Genomic DNA, 16,120 nt, shown 5'->3' on the forward strand with positions numbered 1-16,120 from the left:
CAGCAGGTTTTTAGGATATCCACAATGAATATACATGACATAAATTTGTATGCACTGCCTCTATTGCATGCAAATCCCTTTCATGCATATTCATTGTGGATATTCTGAAAACCTGACTGGCTAGGTGTGTCCTGAGGACTGGGTTGAGAGCCCCAGCTTTATACATATAGAAAGGCAGGTGCCCTTACCCATTGTTCCTTGGTCTACCACCGCTTCCTCTGGCTTACAGCTGGCTTCATGGCTCATACGTTCAATGGGGGTGAAGGGCATGTATAGACCACAATGAGGGCAAGTCCAGAAGGTACGTAAGCACTCACTGTAGAAATCCATATCGCTCTGCAGGCAGAAAAAAAATAGTCATCAAAATAGGGGAACAAGATTGGTTAATGAGAAGACACAGCTGCAAACTATTCATCAATGATCTAATTTAATGACTGTTGGGGGGGGGGGGGGGGGGGGGGAACTGGCCATTTGATCGTTTTGCTCCAGATGAGCATTTGAGTATCTTTTTCAGGTCTCTTTTGGAGCAGCAGTGTGTAACGTTATATCTCCAAGGACATAGCAAATAAATCCAGGAAGTCAGAAGCTGATTGTTCCTTGTAACCAGCTCCAAAGAGACAAAAACATTACCCAGCAACTCCAGCTGAAATAGCGCTGGATGCTGACTTGGATATAACTCTGAACTCATTTAGATGACAATATTAAGCAGTTATCACATATTCATGCTTTTTGATCGGAGCTGCTGCTTTTGTTGATCTTTATTATTATATATTTTCTTATTTATTACTGATAGTACCATATTCTATAATTGTTTTATTATTATTTGAATTTGTATCCCATCCAGTAAACTATTTTATTTTCCATTAATGAAGGGCAAAGAAAGAAAAGTGTATGAGTTCTTTGCTTTCTTATCAGACGGCTAAAATAGGTAAAGTTTCATCCTTGATAATTCAGGCATTAAGTTATATACATTTTAGACGCTTACTTAAGACATATGTTTAAGAATAATGGAAGGAAATAAATGTATTAGTTTTAATTGATTGTTAAGTTTTGCAATATTTCCTGGTTTGTCCAGACTCTCTGTATGTAACCTGTACAGAACTGTGAGGTTTTGCAGGCTATAAAACAAAGTGTTATTGTCACAAAATGCCTAGCCACCCACCTAGGGCTACCCCGCAGCCACCTGGAGGGTCTGTCCCCAGCACAGCTCAGGTCCACCTGCACCTGCCACTTGTGCTCTACACTAGTGCCTCCTCCCACCGATCGGGTCCCAACCACCTTTGGGAGAGTCGCCCACTCTCTAATTAACCCCAGTGATTCTTGATTACTGAGGCCACACTCCCAGTGGTCCCACAGTTCCCAGAAAGCACTCACAGACCCAACCCACAAATCACCAGGATTCTTAGTCAGTCCAAACAAGCAGAGGCAATAAACTAAAAAATGTTTATTGTCATGAAAAAATCAGAACAATGAACAGAAAAGGTGCAATCAGCAAACAGTTAACTGAAATACGGATCAATTACACTATCTAAATAGTATCTGGGAAGATCAGGACATACAGCTGCTCACAAGTTATCAAATATAACTGTTTACAGGACCTCAGCAAAGAGATCCTTCTCGCTTTTCTTCCTAGCCAAGACTGGAGAGAAAAGCCAGTACATTCTACATGAATGGAGCTCCTGGGCCAGTCAGAGACTAGAACAACAAATTTTAAAAGAGCTGGTCACATCACTGCAGGTTACCTCTTATCTGTGTTAACTAAAGAAGGAACAGTCAGTTCTCTGTAACAGCTTTAAACATAAACATGCACCACCTGCTGGCCAAACTAGAGAAATATACTTCAAGAATATTAATAACTTAGCTGCTATTACATCTATTTTATCTTATATTGTTCTTTACTTTATGAATGGGACAGCACTTCACCGATGTTCACACCCAGGGTTTTCTGGTTTTGCCCATTTCAGCGTTATTTTTCTCTTTCATATTTTCACTTTTTTGCTTGTGTTACTGAATTGCCGTATGTCTCATATCATCAATTTGATTTTACCAAATTCCATACTGACCATGTTATCAAATTTTTCCCATTTGGCTGGTGGTCACCCTTATTAATACTGATCAATGTGTAGTCACTTTAAATGTAAAAGGGCTAAATAGGAAAAAGACATTAATTTATCTTAAAAGACTTGACTCAGATATAATATTATTAGAGGAGAGGCACCTTTCTCAATCAGATATCAAACTTCTGGATAAGTTTCATGAAGTTATAACATACTCTTCTGCTATTCACAAACCTTTACAACCAGAATTTATTCACCAACATTTGATAAAGAGGGTAGAAGGGTTATGCTATTATTGTATACTAGTAAAGAAAGGCCCATTTCTGAGCGCAATGAAACGGGCGCTAGCAAGGGTTTCATGGCTGCATGGCTCGTCACGGTTTTACCTGGTTCGTGATGTGCACCGCTGCTGTTTCCGTTGTAGCTCTGTGTGGGTGGCGGTTTTCGTGCCCCGCCCTCGACGTCATCGCGTTTTGACGCGAGGGCGGAGCAGAGCTACAGTGTGGAAATCCGGAGTTTGTGGCCTGAGTAGATCGTTGGAGGTGAGAATCTGCTCCGCCCTCAACGTCATAACGTTTGACGCACGGGCGGGGCCCAGAGACTGTGATTTTCGTGGCTTCAGAGCTTCGAACATACGAACCTTGGCTTCAGTGACATCAGCAGACAATAGAACGTTGAGGGTGAGTTTTATATATATAGATTTCTAATATATGCTTATTTATAATAAACATTTATGCATTTAATATTAATTCGCCATTTCTTTTTTCAAAAATTGGATAATGAGGTAACTAAATTAGGTCCTATTTCATTAGTAATAAGTGGGGATTTTAGTATCAATAATTTTTATTGATGACAACAGCAATAGTAACAAGCATAAACATATATAAACAAGGCAGCTATCAAAAATACATAATTTAAAAAATTTGACTATACCGGCCATCAACCATTTTTACCTATTGTCCTCCCACTCCCCCTCCCCACCCACCCCCATAATAATATGTCATCAAATTCTTCAATTACAACAGAAAGTTTCATTTATATATACCCCATTCATAATCAACCCCCCCCCCCCTTCCATCCACAGACTTTCTGAACCCATCAGGAACCAATGAGTCACACACATAAACTACCCCAAATAAAGTTACAGAGTTAAAGTACTAAGAAGGAGGCTACACACCTTAGGAGAAAGGCATTGTACAAAAGGCTCCCAAAGCAAGCAAAACCTTGGTTTCTGCTTTGCCGTTAAATAAGCAGAGTGGGCCTCCCAGGTACACAACAGCTGTATAACATTGCGCCAATGCCACCCGATGCCAATAAGCTTGAATGGCCGGGCACAGCCACAAAGAATGAGAGAGGGTATTCTCCGCCGTGCCACAATTCCCACACTGTAAAGAAGCAGAACACCAAGCACGAAATGCCTGCCTTGGTGAAAAATATGCTGGAGTAAGACTACAAAACAGGCATTCCCTATATCTAGCACTATATACAATTCATGGGATAAGTCGCATCACTGCAAAAAACGCCTCCTCCCCTATTTGATGTCCCAATTCTCCTGTCCACTTTGTTAATACAGGGACATAAGACCTCTTAAGAATTAACAAAGTGAGTGCTTTATGAAAATAAGAAACCGACATAAAAGTGTCACCTGAGTAGATGTGAAAAAAAGACTGGAGCCTACTCACCACTCCCACTGCACACCCCTCCCTTAAAAGATGAGTCACATAGTGGGCAAATTGAATGTAAGCATAAAAATTACCTGGGTGCAGAGACAGGGTACCCAAAACACTGATATAAGTTTTGAGAGAACCCGCGTCACTCAACAGATCTGCCACACACAAGTACCCATGCCTACCCCAATGCTGAAACACTAATGAATCTAAACTCGGCAGAAAAGCCCGATTCCCTTCTAATGGCAAAAAATCTGTATAAAAAGATGTACAGTTCCAATATGTAAGTAAAGTGGTCTAGGCCACCCATAGTGGCTTCAACAAGACATTAGTGCGCACAGCCACAGGCAAATCCACCCTCTTTGCATGTAGCAAATAATAAGGATGCAGCGGATGAAACAATGCTTTCTCTAGTGTCCATGGAGTATAAACCTCAGTTTCTATAACCCAATCTTGGAGATGCTGAAACATACACGCCACATTATATTGATGAATATTAGGAAGTCCCATGCCTCCCGCCATCCAGGGTCCATATAAATAATCCATGTGTAATCTGGATTTCCTCACATTCCAAAGAAACTCACTCACCATACGATTCAACACCTTAATATCTTTTTTTCAATATCCACAAAGGGAGTTGTTGAAGAACATACAACCATTTCGGAAAAAGAGACATACGATAAGCTAATCCTACCATGAAGAGAAAAAGGTAATGTCTGCCAAATTCACAGATGCTGCTCCGTCGAGCATAACAAACGCCTAACATTTAAAGAATATAACTCACTAGGATCACCTGGCAGCTGAATACCTAAATAGGTAAAGCGGCCCATAGCCCAAACTAAAGGAAAAGGTCCCTCCCATTCTTCGCGCACTGACGTACAAGTAGGCAATGCCACTGATTTTTCTATATTCAATCAAAACCTAGAAAATTCTCCATATTCTCGAACGCTTTCCAACAAAATAGGAAGGGATGTCCGAGGAGAGGCTAAGTGTACTAAAAGGTCATCTGCAAAAGCCGAGATTTTAAAATCTTCCTTCCCCACTTTCACCCCTATTATCTCTGCATTAGCCAGAATTTCCCGTATCAGTGGATCAAGAGTCAACACAAAAAGCAATGGGGACAGCGGGCACCTGTCTGGTCCCTCTACCGATAGTAAATGGCGAAGAAAGAGAGCCATTAATCAAAATCGCCACTTTCGGATCAGAGTATAATGCACTCACCGCATTAAAAAAAATACCATGAATGCCATATCGTTCAAGAACTTTAAAAATAAAGGACCAGGCCACTATCAAAAGCTTTTTCTGCATAAAAGCTGATAAGAAGTGTCGGTTCCCACCTAGCTTGAGCGTCAACCAGGGAGATCAAAATCTGTCTTATGTTTTTAACAGCAAGCCTATCCCGAACAAATCCCACCTGAGGGTCTGCAATAAGGTGAGGCAAGATCCTGGCCAGCAATTTAGCCTCATAGCAGAGCAATGAGATGAGCCTATACAAAGCAGGCAGAGTAACATCCTTAGGAAGTACCATAATATGAACCAAGGTCAACAAATCGGCAATCCGTTTAAATGTTATAAATTCATTAAACATAGCAACCAGAAGCTGGGCAACTTCAGTCATCAAGATTTTATAAAATTCTGCCCTATACCCATCTGGTCCAGGTGCTTTAAACCGTGAGCTACGCTGTATAGCTCCTGCCACCTCATCTTTCCCAATAGGCGAATTTAGCGAATCCGATTGCGCCTGCATAAGAGAGGGCAATTCCAAGCTTGCCAAGTAAGTATCCAGATCCCCTTCTGAATTCCCCGCATACAGCTGTTGATAAAACTCCATAAATGCATCAGTAATACCCTGAGAATCATGAATCATCCTTCCATCTGCCCCCTTTAGGGTCAGAACATTAGAGTCCTTGAGGATCTGCCAAGCACACCAGCAATCTCCAACTTTTGACTGTGTTTATACAATTGATATTGATAATAAACAGCAGTCTTCTTAGCTCTCTGATGAAGAAGTTCGTTAAGTGCTGCCTGAGTAGCCAGAAACTGTTCATTAAGACCCAAACTGCGAGCGGGTCCTGCAGTTTTACGAAGACCTGTTAGTTCTATCTTGCAGCTTGAAAAGAAATTATCTCGATTCTTCCACTTGGCTACACAATACGCTATATCTCCTCTTAATACAGCCTTAGCTGTGTCCCAGAATAATACTGGATTCTCCCTATGAACATCATTAAAAGATTTATATTCCACCCACTTAATTTTTGATATAGTCCTGAAAAAGTGGGTCTTGATATAATTCAATAGGAAAACTTCATCGAAACAGCTGATTATCATCTGCCCTATTACGATACTGGAACCACACCAAGGCATGATCCGAAACTTCTGTGGGCCCTATTTCTGCATCAATAATCTCTGTGAAAAACGGATGTTCTTCCAAAAGATAATCTATTCTGGAATGTGTCTTATGCGCTCTAGAAAAGTGGGTGTAATCCCGTTCATTCCCCCGGCCTACTCTCTCCACCAGTACTCCGCCCAATCCCCCCTGTCCCTTCAAGAAAAAACCCAACCAGTAACAACATACCAACTTGGCCCAATACGTCCCCCCAAAAAAACCTTCCTCCCTACCTCCCCCTCCCTCACCCAACTCCATAACTCTATCCCTCCCCATCCACCACCTCTAAGACCCAATTAAGGGGCAGATCACTCAGCACCCCCTTCCCGCTCCACCCATGCAAAAAAAAAAAAAAAAAGAATCCCCTTCCTATAAAATATAATCCTTAACAAGCATAGGTAAAGCTGTACTTTGTACATGTGCTTATATTCACCCCCATAGCATGATTTACACTTCCACATACATTTGAAAATATAATAGTATGTAAGCATGTTAGCTCATAAAATAACAATACAAACAAAAAAAAAGCCACCCCTTCTTATAAAATATTGTCTTCAGCATGAATAAGTAAAGTTGTACATTGTACATGTGCTTACGGTCACCCACAAAGTATATGTTACACTTCCACATGCAATTGAAAATATAATAGTATGCAAGCGTATTAACACATAAAAAAATGAGATAAATGGCTACCTCCTCTCTCAAAAAAAACAAACAAAAAAAACCCTCTTCTTATAACATACTGTCTGCAGCATGCATAAGTAAAGTTGTATAGTGTACATGTGCTTATATTGCAATTAAAAATATAATATGCAAGCATGTTAACTCATAAAAATGAGATACGCGACTACATCCACACTCACACTGAAAAAAAAAATAAGGGCGTTACATATCAACGTCCGCAACCTTACCCTTGAGAGCCAAGTAAACCCCGTAATAAAGAAAATGTTCTATTCAATGTGGAAACAAATAAAACCTTTCTTCCCTAGGGAAATTTTTCGAAACCTTGTACAATGAATGGTCTTAAGCCACGCAGATTACTGCAATGGAATCTATGCGGGATGTAAAGAAAAACTCGCAAAAAAATTCCAAACCGCCCAAAACACAGCTGCCAGGCTATTTGGTAAAACACGATTCAAAAGTGCTAAAACCCTCCGAGAAAAGCTGCACTGGCTCCCAATTAAAGAACGGATCATCTTCAAAATCTGCACCTTGGTTCACAAAATCATCTACAGCGTAGTCCCAGGATACATGACAGTCCTCATAGATCTACCAACCAGAAACAGAATCGGATCATCACAATCATACCTAAACTTACATTACCCAAATTGCAAAGGACTCAAATACAAAACAACTTACGCATCCAGCTTTTCCTACATAAGCGCACAACTATGGAATGGACTCCCAAAAACTGTGAAAATAATCCATGACCACCTAAACTTCAGGAAATCACTAAAAACCAACCTCTTCAAAAAGGCTTACCCCACCGATCCAACGTAAATCCCCATACCCAGCAACACAGCATAACCAATGATCGTACTGGACAATACACAATCTTCACTCCCTCCGACCTTCATGGTACCTGATACACAACTACCTCATTCGACCACAACATAACCTTGTATTTGTTATCAACCGACTGGCGAACGCCTTTACGGTATTATGTAAGCCACATTGAGCCTGCAAATAGGTGGGAAAATGTGGGGTACAAATGTAACAAATAAAAATAAATAAATAAAGCAAGATCTCAGTTAGGTTTCCCAACATATCCAAAGTGCCCCATAATACAAGTCTACCCACACAGCCTCTTCAGTAACCCTGAGGTTAATCATCCAGCCAGGTGCCCCATCACATCCAAACTGTCCACATACTGTCCAATATGACAAACAAGCCACCCATGCCAGACACCAAAGAGTTAATAGTCCCTTAGCTGTGGCTCAAGCCTCAGTTAGTCGCCGACGACATCTCTGGAAGACCATCCACAAATTCCTTTGCAGCTATCACAGTGTCGAAAAACAAAACTTTACTAGCGTGGGTCACCTTTAATCTCGCCAGGTAATGAAGCACAAACCGAATCTTACTGGCTGCTAGTTGGGAGCACAAAGGCACAAAATTCCTGTGCCTTGCCCCAACTTTAGCCGAATAGCCGAATTGGAAGCACAAAATTCTATGATTTCGGTAGATTAATTGTTTACCACTGCGAAGTGCCTGCAAAATGGAAACCTTGTGTGCATAATTAAGAACTCGGAGGATGATCACTCGGGGCCTAGGAGCACCGAGATGGCGTTGCCCCAGTCTGTGTGCCCTCTCGATCTGCAAAGATCCCTGGTATTCAGGCAGTTTTAAATCCCTGTAAAGCCAGTTCTCCAAAACTGCCAATAAGCTCCTGTTCCCCCATAGACTCTGGGAGGCCAACGAGTCGCAGATTATTCCTCCTGGATCCGTTCTCCAGGTCCTCCATTTTCTCTTCGTACTTTTCAAGCACAGTTTGTAGTTTAGCAAACGTGTCTTCTAGGCTTTTCATTCGATCCTCCGCTGCTGCTGCTGCTGCAGTAAATCCCGGCTGATATTATCAAACTGTTATTGTAGTCTTTCAAGCTTGTTGTCAATAGGCTGAAGCCTCCGATCCAAAAGGGCCTCCATAACTGAAGTCACCTTGGCTGCCACCTCTGAGATCCAAGCCGAACTAAGTCCCACATCGGCAGGCCTAGCCGACATCGCCATCTTGTCCTCGCCTCCTCTAACCCATTCATTCCCTTTTCGTCCAGTTTTTGACGCCATACTTCAAGCACAGCTATATAAAACATGCTCCTCGGTGCTCAGAATCCACTCCGTTATCCAACTTTAACTAAAATAAAAATAACAAACTAAATATAAACCTGCAGAATAGAGTGGGAAGACCAGGAGAGCTCAGCCCCTGCGTCCTCTCTCAATCATAGCACCACATGACCTCCTCTTAAGTAAGGATTTTAATCACGTACAAGATCTAATTTTAGATAGGAACTCTGAATATCCCAGCAGACAAACCAAATCTCAGCAAGTCATTCAGTTTATTAAGTATTCATTGGGCCTTAATGACCCTTGGAAACTAAAATTCCCTATGAGTCCTAATTACACCTTTTTCTCATCTCCATATCAAAGCTTGTATGAGACTATATTTTCTTTTACCTAAATCATTAACTCCTCTACTGCAGTCTTCAGAAATCTATGGAATCACAATCTGGTCACTGCTGTTTCTGTAACTACTAGTGGAACCAAGCCCGTTTCGTCAACAATGAAACAGGCCCTAGGAAGGCTCTTGTGTAAGCGTTTTTTTCTCTCTCCCCTGCCCTCCCCTCCATGTCCAGCGATTCTTCCCTCCCCTCCCATGCCCTCCATGTCCAGCGATTCTCCTCTTCCCTGTCCTCCCATCCGTGTCCCGCGATTCTCTCCTCTCCTCCCATCCATGTCCATCGATTCTCCTCTGCCCTGCCCTCCCCTCCATGCCCCGCGATTCTCTCTTCCCCTCCATGTCCAGCGCTTTGTACCTGAACGTCCTCTGGCTGGCTGGCTGGCTTCCGTTCCATTCGTAACATCCTGACATCAGCTCGCCTCCAGCGTTCCCTTCCCTCTCACTGTTCCACCCTCCTCTGACATCAATACGTCTTTACGCGAGGGCGGGACAGTGAGAGGGAAGGGAACGCTGGAGGCTTGCTAACGTCAGGAGATGTTACGAACCCAGCCAGCCACAGAACATTGGAGGTACAAATTATTATATAGGATATCTACAATGGTTTCTCATTCATTCCGGTGTTTTAACTCAATTTTGCTCAAAGATGACTCATTTTCTCCTCTTATTAGACCGGTCTCTGAAGACTATTTTATTCATAACCCAATACCAAGTTTTCCTACACATATTTGGTGGGATTCTTATAAAGCCATACTTAGAGTGCAATTATCAATTATTCTGCTGGGAAGACTAAAGAACAAACACAAATTACCAGAAATGGAACACAATATTAAATTACTGGAAGATAAATATTTTGATAACAACTCTACAACTCTAATCTTTGAAATATAACTATAACACTATTTTGGGTAAAGAAGTCTCCTTGTACTATACTGAGAACAATCGATCTAGACACCTTTTGGCACAATTTTTAACATCAAAGATAAATAGATTCAGGATTTCCCATTTAGTGGATTTTCCATTTAATGGATGCACACAGACAAGACACATTATAAAATTATTTTGCAAGCAGGGTTGCCCACTTTCACCCATGTTATTCAAGCTAGCTTTAGAGCCACTTGCACTAGATATACAAGGTATTATGTATAAAAATTATAAGCTCTTTATATATGCTGATATTATACTGTATTTGGATATTTACTCTATTACACCATTACTTCAATGTATAGAATCGTTCGCCTTGCTCTCTGGTTATAAAATCAATTGGAACAAATCAGCAGTAATGCCACTCATTCTTTTTGTATTTGAACAACATTGACCACAATTCTCATTTGTCTAGGAACCTGATAAGTTAAAATAACTAAGTGCCTAGTATGGTAAAAGCAGGGGTGGCCCAAGACAATCTGCCGTCTGAGGCGAGGAATGAGCTACCCCCCCCCCCCCCCCCACGATCTGACATCTCCCCCCCCCCCCCTTCCCCGAATTTACCTTTTCTTTTTTTGTTTTTCCAAAAGGCAGAGGCAGCAATTCCCATAGGTTGCCCTGCCGCTGGTCCCTTCTCTCTACTGCGGCCTGCCTCCGAGGAAACAGGAAGTTATGTCAGAGAGGTGGGCCGCAGTAGAGAGAAGGGGCCAGGAACAGCGGCAGGGCAGCCTATGGGTATCACTGCTGCCACTATCGCTGCCGCCTTTTAAAAAAGAAGAAAAGAAAAGATAAGTTAAAGGAAGGAGGTTGGGGAAGGAAGGATGGAGGGGATGATGCTGCCTCAGAAGAGTGCCACCTCAGGCAGACTAATGGTTGGGCCGCCGTTGGGTAAAAACCATCGACAAACCAAATTAAATGTAGATTTCTTGATACCATTGGCAAGAGCAATTGGCAAGAGATTTGTTACTGAAATGGTCTCAAACTCTCTCGGTTGGGATATCTAGAAGTCATTAAAATGGTTCTAACTCTGAAGTTTAACCTCATTCTCAGCATGATCCCCATTTCTTTTTTATTTTCCTTCTATAACATAAGGGTCAATATTCAAAGCAATTTAACTGGCCAGAAACAGCCGCTGACAACTTAAATCACTTGTTTAGGGTTACCTACTAGTTTTCAGTGGCACTTAACAGGTTATCACCACTGAAAATTAGCAGTCAGTGCATAAGTAAAAACTGGTTATTTCGGGGGCATTCCAGGGACGGAGTCAGCGCTTGGTCATTCAAGTATTGATAGTCAGCATTTATCTGGCCAGGATAACTACATAAATGGGACTGCATAAAAATCAGTCCTACCTTTATGCAGTAACCCACAGCCGCTTAAAGTGCTAAATATTGACTTAACGGACTATGCGTTCAGCTGGCTCCACAAAAAAAATGGATATTCAGTGCCGAAGCCCAGACATGGCCCAGTACTGAATATCTGGCAATAATGCCGGTAGCAGAGGTCAGCAAAACACTCACCGCCGCAGGCTGAATATTTACCCCATAATTTCTATGGAAAAGTAAGAGTCCTCACATTTCCTATCAAAAATTAAAACTGAGTAAGGACAAAGGTGGAGTACATCCTTCCTGATTTTCAGGCTTATCATCAAGTCTTCCAGCTATTTCAGGCAGTACACTGGGTTAGGAATATAGTAACATAGTAGATGACGGCAGATAAAGACCTGTACCGTCTATCCAGTCTGCCTGAGAAGATAAATTCATTACAAAAGGTATGAGGTGATACAGCATATGTTTTTCTGATCTTGATTTGTCCATGCTATTTTCAGGGCATAGACTATAGAAGTCTGCCAGGCACTGTCTCTGTTCTGAAACTTTTGAAGCCGTTATTGAAGTCCTTGAAAAGCTCCATTCGAGCCCATCCAAATCTATCCAGCCACAATCAAGGCACAGACCATAGAAGTCCGCCCAGTACTGACTTTGCTTCCCAATTATCAGTGTTGCTACCTAGTCTCTGCTAAGCTTCTTTGGATCGATTCCTTCTAAACAGGATTCCTACATGTTTATCCAAAACATTTTTGAATTCAGTTACAGTTTTTATCACCACTTGCCACGGGAGGGCATTCCACATATCCACCACCCTCTCGGTGAAAAAATACTTCCTGACATTATTCCTGAGTCAGCCTCCCTTCAACTTCAATTCATGTTCTCCAGTTCTATCACCTTCCCTTTTCTAGAAAAGGCTATTTGTGGATTAATACCTTTCAAATATTTGAACATCTGTATAAAATCACTCCTTGTCTCCTTTCTTCCAGGGTATACATGTTCAAGTCATCAAGTCTCTCCTCATATGTCTTGCTATGCAAACCGCATACCAAAACTGAACACAATACTCCAAGTGGGGCCTCACCAACGACTTGTACAAGGGCATCAACACCTCCTTTTCTCTACTGGTTATACCCCTCTCTATACAGCCTAGCATCCTTCTGACTGCGGCCACAGATTCAACTACTCTGAGATGGGTTTTGTTAAAGGCGGCTTGGATTTCCCTTTTTCGTTATCTACTCTCCCGTCAATGTCTGGATATGCATTTTCATATGACATGTTGATAATAAAATCCAACTAAAAAATAATAAACATTTAATGCATTGGACTGGTTCTCTGGATATAACCCTGTGGCTGAATTCAACTTTTAAGAATGATAATTAATTGGACTTGTGGCACCAGGGAGCAATTTGGTCTGCATCTCAATTAGTAAGATGATAAATTCAAATCATTGAGTTGGGGCGAAACCATATTAATGGTTTTCTCTGGTACCAATTTCATCATTGTACAACTGCTTCACATTTGGATACTGCGAATCTACCACGCATTTCGGAAATGGAAAGTGTTTATAGCTTATTGTTGACTATGACAAAAGTGGCTTTTAAATTTTATAAACTTATTAAACTGACTCATCCCCTCCGAAGGGACACCACCTTGTAAGTGGTGGAGGGGTTTCCATGTTTCAATGACTCAGAGGGCTATGCTGAAGGGTTATCCATATCAGACAGGCCTCTGAGGAGAAACCAAAGAGTGTCCCAAACTGGAGGATCCAAGATGGCGTCAAGGGAGGATATACGTTAGTTGAGTTCCCGTTTTACACCAGAATACCTGAAGAAGTAGGCGCACTCCCCAGAGAATGGGGAAGAAGAAAGGCAAAGTCGTGGTGTTGTCCTCCTCGAACACGGCTGGGGTTCCCACCATTTCTCAGTCTACTTTGGAGAGATTCGGGGTCATAACGTCGGGGATATCGGTTCCTGCTTCGGGGAACAGCAAGGCTTTATTGCCGAATCTCAGTGGAGAGGGAGTGACTTTGAGTCCCCCTGTTGGCATGACCTCTCCAAGACCCGGAAACAGTAATGCTTCACTTTGGAGGTCGACAGTGGAAACGCCCGAAGTGGGTTAGAATTTTCACGCGATCCGAGGAGGTCCTGGCGCAGCATTGACTCCGGATAATAAACCAACTGGGGTATTGGAGAGTAAGCTCTTCCCCCCGAAGATATCTGGAGCAGTTTCTGTGGAGAAATTGGACCTGGTGAAGCCAGACAATGTCACAGTGGACGCACTATGGGAAGTGCTGCAGAGTATGAATAACTCTCTTCTTCAGATGTCAAAAATTTTTTAGGAATAAATATGTGATTACATCAATACTTATCTAACAAAGTGGAAGTCCAAGATAAAATAATAAAGACTTTGATTTCGGAAATGGTTTCTCTACGAAAATCATTTAGTCTGGTAATGAAGGCCAATTATGTTTCTTGTAAAAAATTGGAACTTCTGGAGAACCAATTAAGGAAAAATAACTTGAGAAAGATAAATTTTCCTAAAATACCCTGTATATAGAGTTATATTATTTGTGACTTTTGCCTTTGATTTAGATAGGAACAATGTTTTGAAATTGTATTTCCGACATATGGCTGATAGTTTTTTTGGGTTCAAAGATAAATATATTTCCTGACATATCAAGGGAATCGCAGACTAGGAGGTGTGAACTCTTGGCTTTTAAGCCAAGAATCATTGCCCTAGGTGGGACCTTCCTAGAGCGATTCCCTTGTAAGTGTTTTATTTCCTGATTACTTATTTGTTGAACCCAGGAAATTATAAGAGTTTGTGGAGTTAAAAGAACAGATGAAGAACCCTCTGCAGCAACTTCCTTTAAGTTACCACTGTACCGGCTGCAATTACCGATTAACCTTCCTCCCTCAGAAAATATGAATTGTAAGATTAACCATTCCGTGTTTTTCTTATTTTCTTTGAGATAGTTTTCCTGATCTTGGATCCCCCAATTGTGGATAATAATGTGGACTAACAAAGATATTTTTCCGTAATGTTTGTTTTAATTTATATTTTCTCTTTTCTTTCCCATTTTTGTATTGAACATAAATGTAATATAAAATGAATAAATAAAATAATTAAAAAAAAATTGACTCATAAATTTTGTTAGTTACTTGAGATTAGAAAAATCCTGGGAACGTGATCTATCTGTATCTTCATCTTCTTCAGAACTAGACTGGAAGTTCATCTGTTCAAAATCGCTTTTTCAACATTAGCAGCGGCAATCACTCAGTCTTCGTGTTAAAAGAATTTCATAAAGCACATTGGACACTGCTTAAAATATAAAAACTTCCTGGTGGGGTATCAAATACATGTTGGTCTTGGCCTACGTACACTGGCACATTACTACATATGATAATTTTTTGCATGAATCTTCGCCAATTTTGGGACTCAGTTTAGGATCGTTTTTCAAAAATCTTCTCTCTCCAAATAGATTTTTCTTTTCAAATAGTTATCTTGAGCTCCTTATTAAGCTTGCAGTCAATCTTTTCCACAGAGCATGTCAAGTGTTTTGACACGATAGCTTTGGCAATCCATACTATATTAGTATATTGGTGAGTTATATTCAGGTACACTGGAGGCAATGGAGGATTGGGTGACTTGCCCAAGGTCACAAGCAGCAGCAGTGGGATTTGAACCTGCCACCTCTGGATGCCAAGACCTGTGCACTAACCAGTAGGCCACTCCTCCATATTAGATTAAAAAGGAAATGAACACCATTTAAGATACTGAAAGGTGTGAGCAAATCCTAAATAAATAAAGATAGTAAAGTACTGCAAACACACAAGGAGGGAAAGAGGGGGAAAGAAAAGGCAGCTGGGGGGGGGGGGGGTGGTTAGAGCTCAATCTGGCAATCTGCACCTCCAAAGGCCTGTCTGAAGAGCCAGGTTTTTAGCTCAACTTTAAAACTCCATGTATGAGCTGTGGAGTGAGTTATACCTTTTGCAGAAATATGAGGTTGCAGCTGCCTTAAAAAGGAAATATAGGCACCACTGGACATCGGAGCCGACTCTGTGGGTGCTTAAGCACCCCCAATATTGAGAAAATTCCTTGTATGGGTCCAGGGAGGGATGATTTCCATTGGGCTTAGCACCCCCAATAATTTTGAAAAGTTGGCTCCTATGCCACTGGATGATTTTTGTAAATGCTTCTAATTGTCAATAATACCTGGATGTGACTGCATTTATCATAATATATGATTTACTAGGTGTAGATATATGACTTACAGTGATTTTTATTTTATTTTGTGTTATACTCTTAACACTGTTACATATGTTGTAACTGTCTTTTCTTTTTCAATTAAAAGTCTGAACAAAAAATGTTTCAATAGTCTATTGTTCACCTGTACTTACAGTTAGACAGTTATAGGTCAAGAAGCTGGTGACTGCATAGCCTCCCTTGATGTGGTCAGGTTTCATCATCATGGTGCTGGGAAACACTCCTGGGAGACAGGAGTTATCGGGGACAGTCTGTGGCCCTATGTAAAGCTTCTCCATCTCCACTCCAGCCAGCCTGTGAATGCTATAATCTGCCTTTTTAAA

The 16,120-nt window shown here is 41.3% G+C and overlaps 1 protein-coding gene across 1 annotated transcript in view; it reads right to left on the reverse strand.

Moving 5' to 3' along the window:
* The window catches only part of DHX34 (DExH-box helicase 34), an 89,557-nt gene that overhangs the window by 21,459 nt on the left and 51,978 nt on the right, over nt 1–16,120 (reverse strand). The window contains exons 14-15 of the mRNA XM_030219286.1: nt 15,932–16,111; nt 189–336 (exon numbers count right to left, since the gene is read on the reverse strand). Of these exons, the coding sequence (XP_030075146.1) occupies nt 189–336; nt 15,932–16,111 (328 nt within the window). The remainder of the gene's footprint in view (nt 1–188; nt 337–15,931; nt 16,112–16,120) is intronic.

This window comes from Microcaecilia unicolor, chromosome 11 (assembly GCF_901765095.1).
Source record: "Microcaecilia unicolor chromosome 11, aMicUni1.1, whole genome shotgun sequence".
NCBI lineage: Eukaryota > Metazoa > Chordata > Amphibia > Gymnophiona > Siphonopidae > Microcaecilia > Microcaecilia unicolor.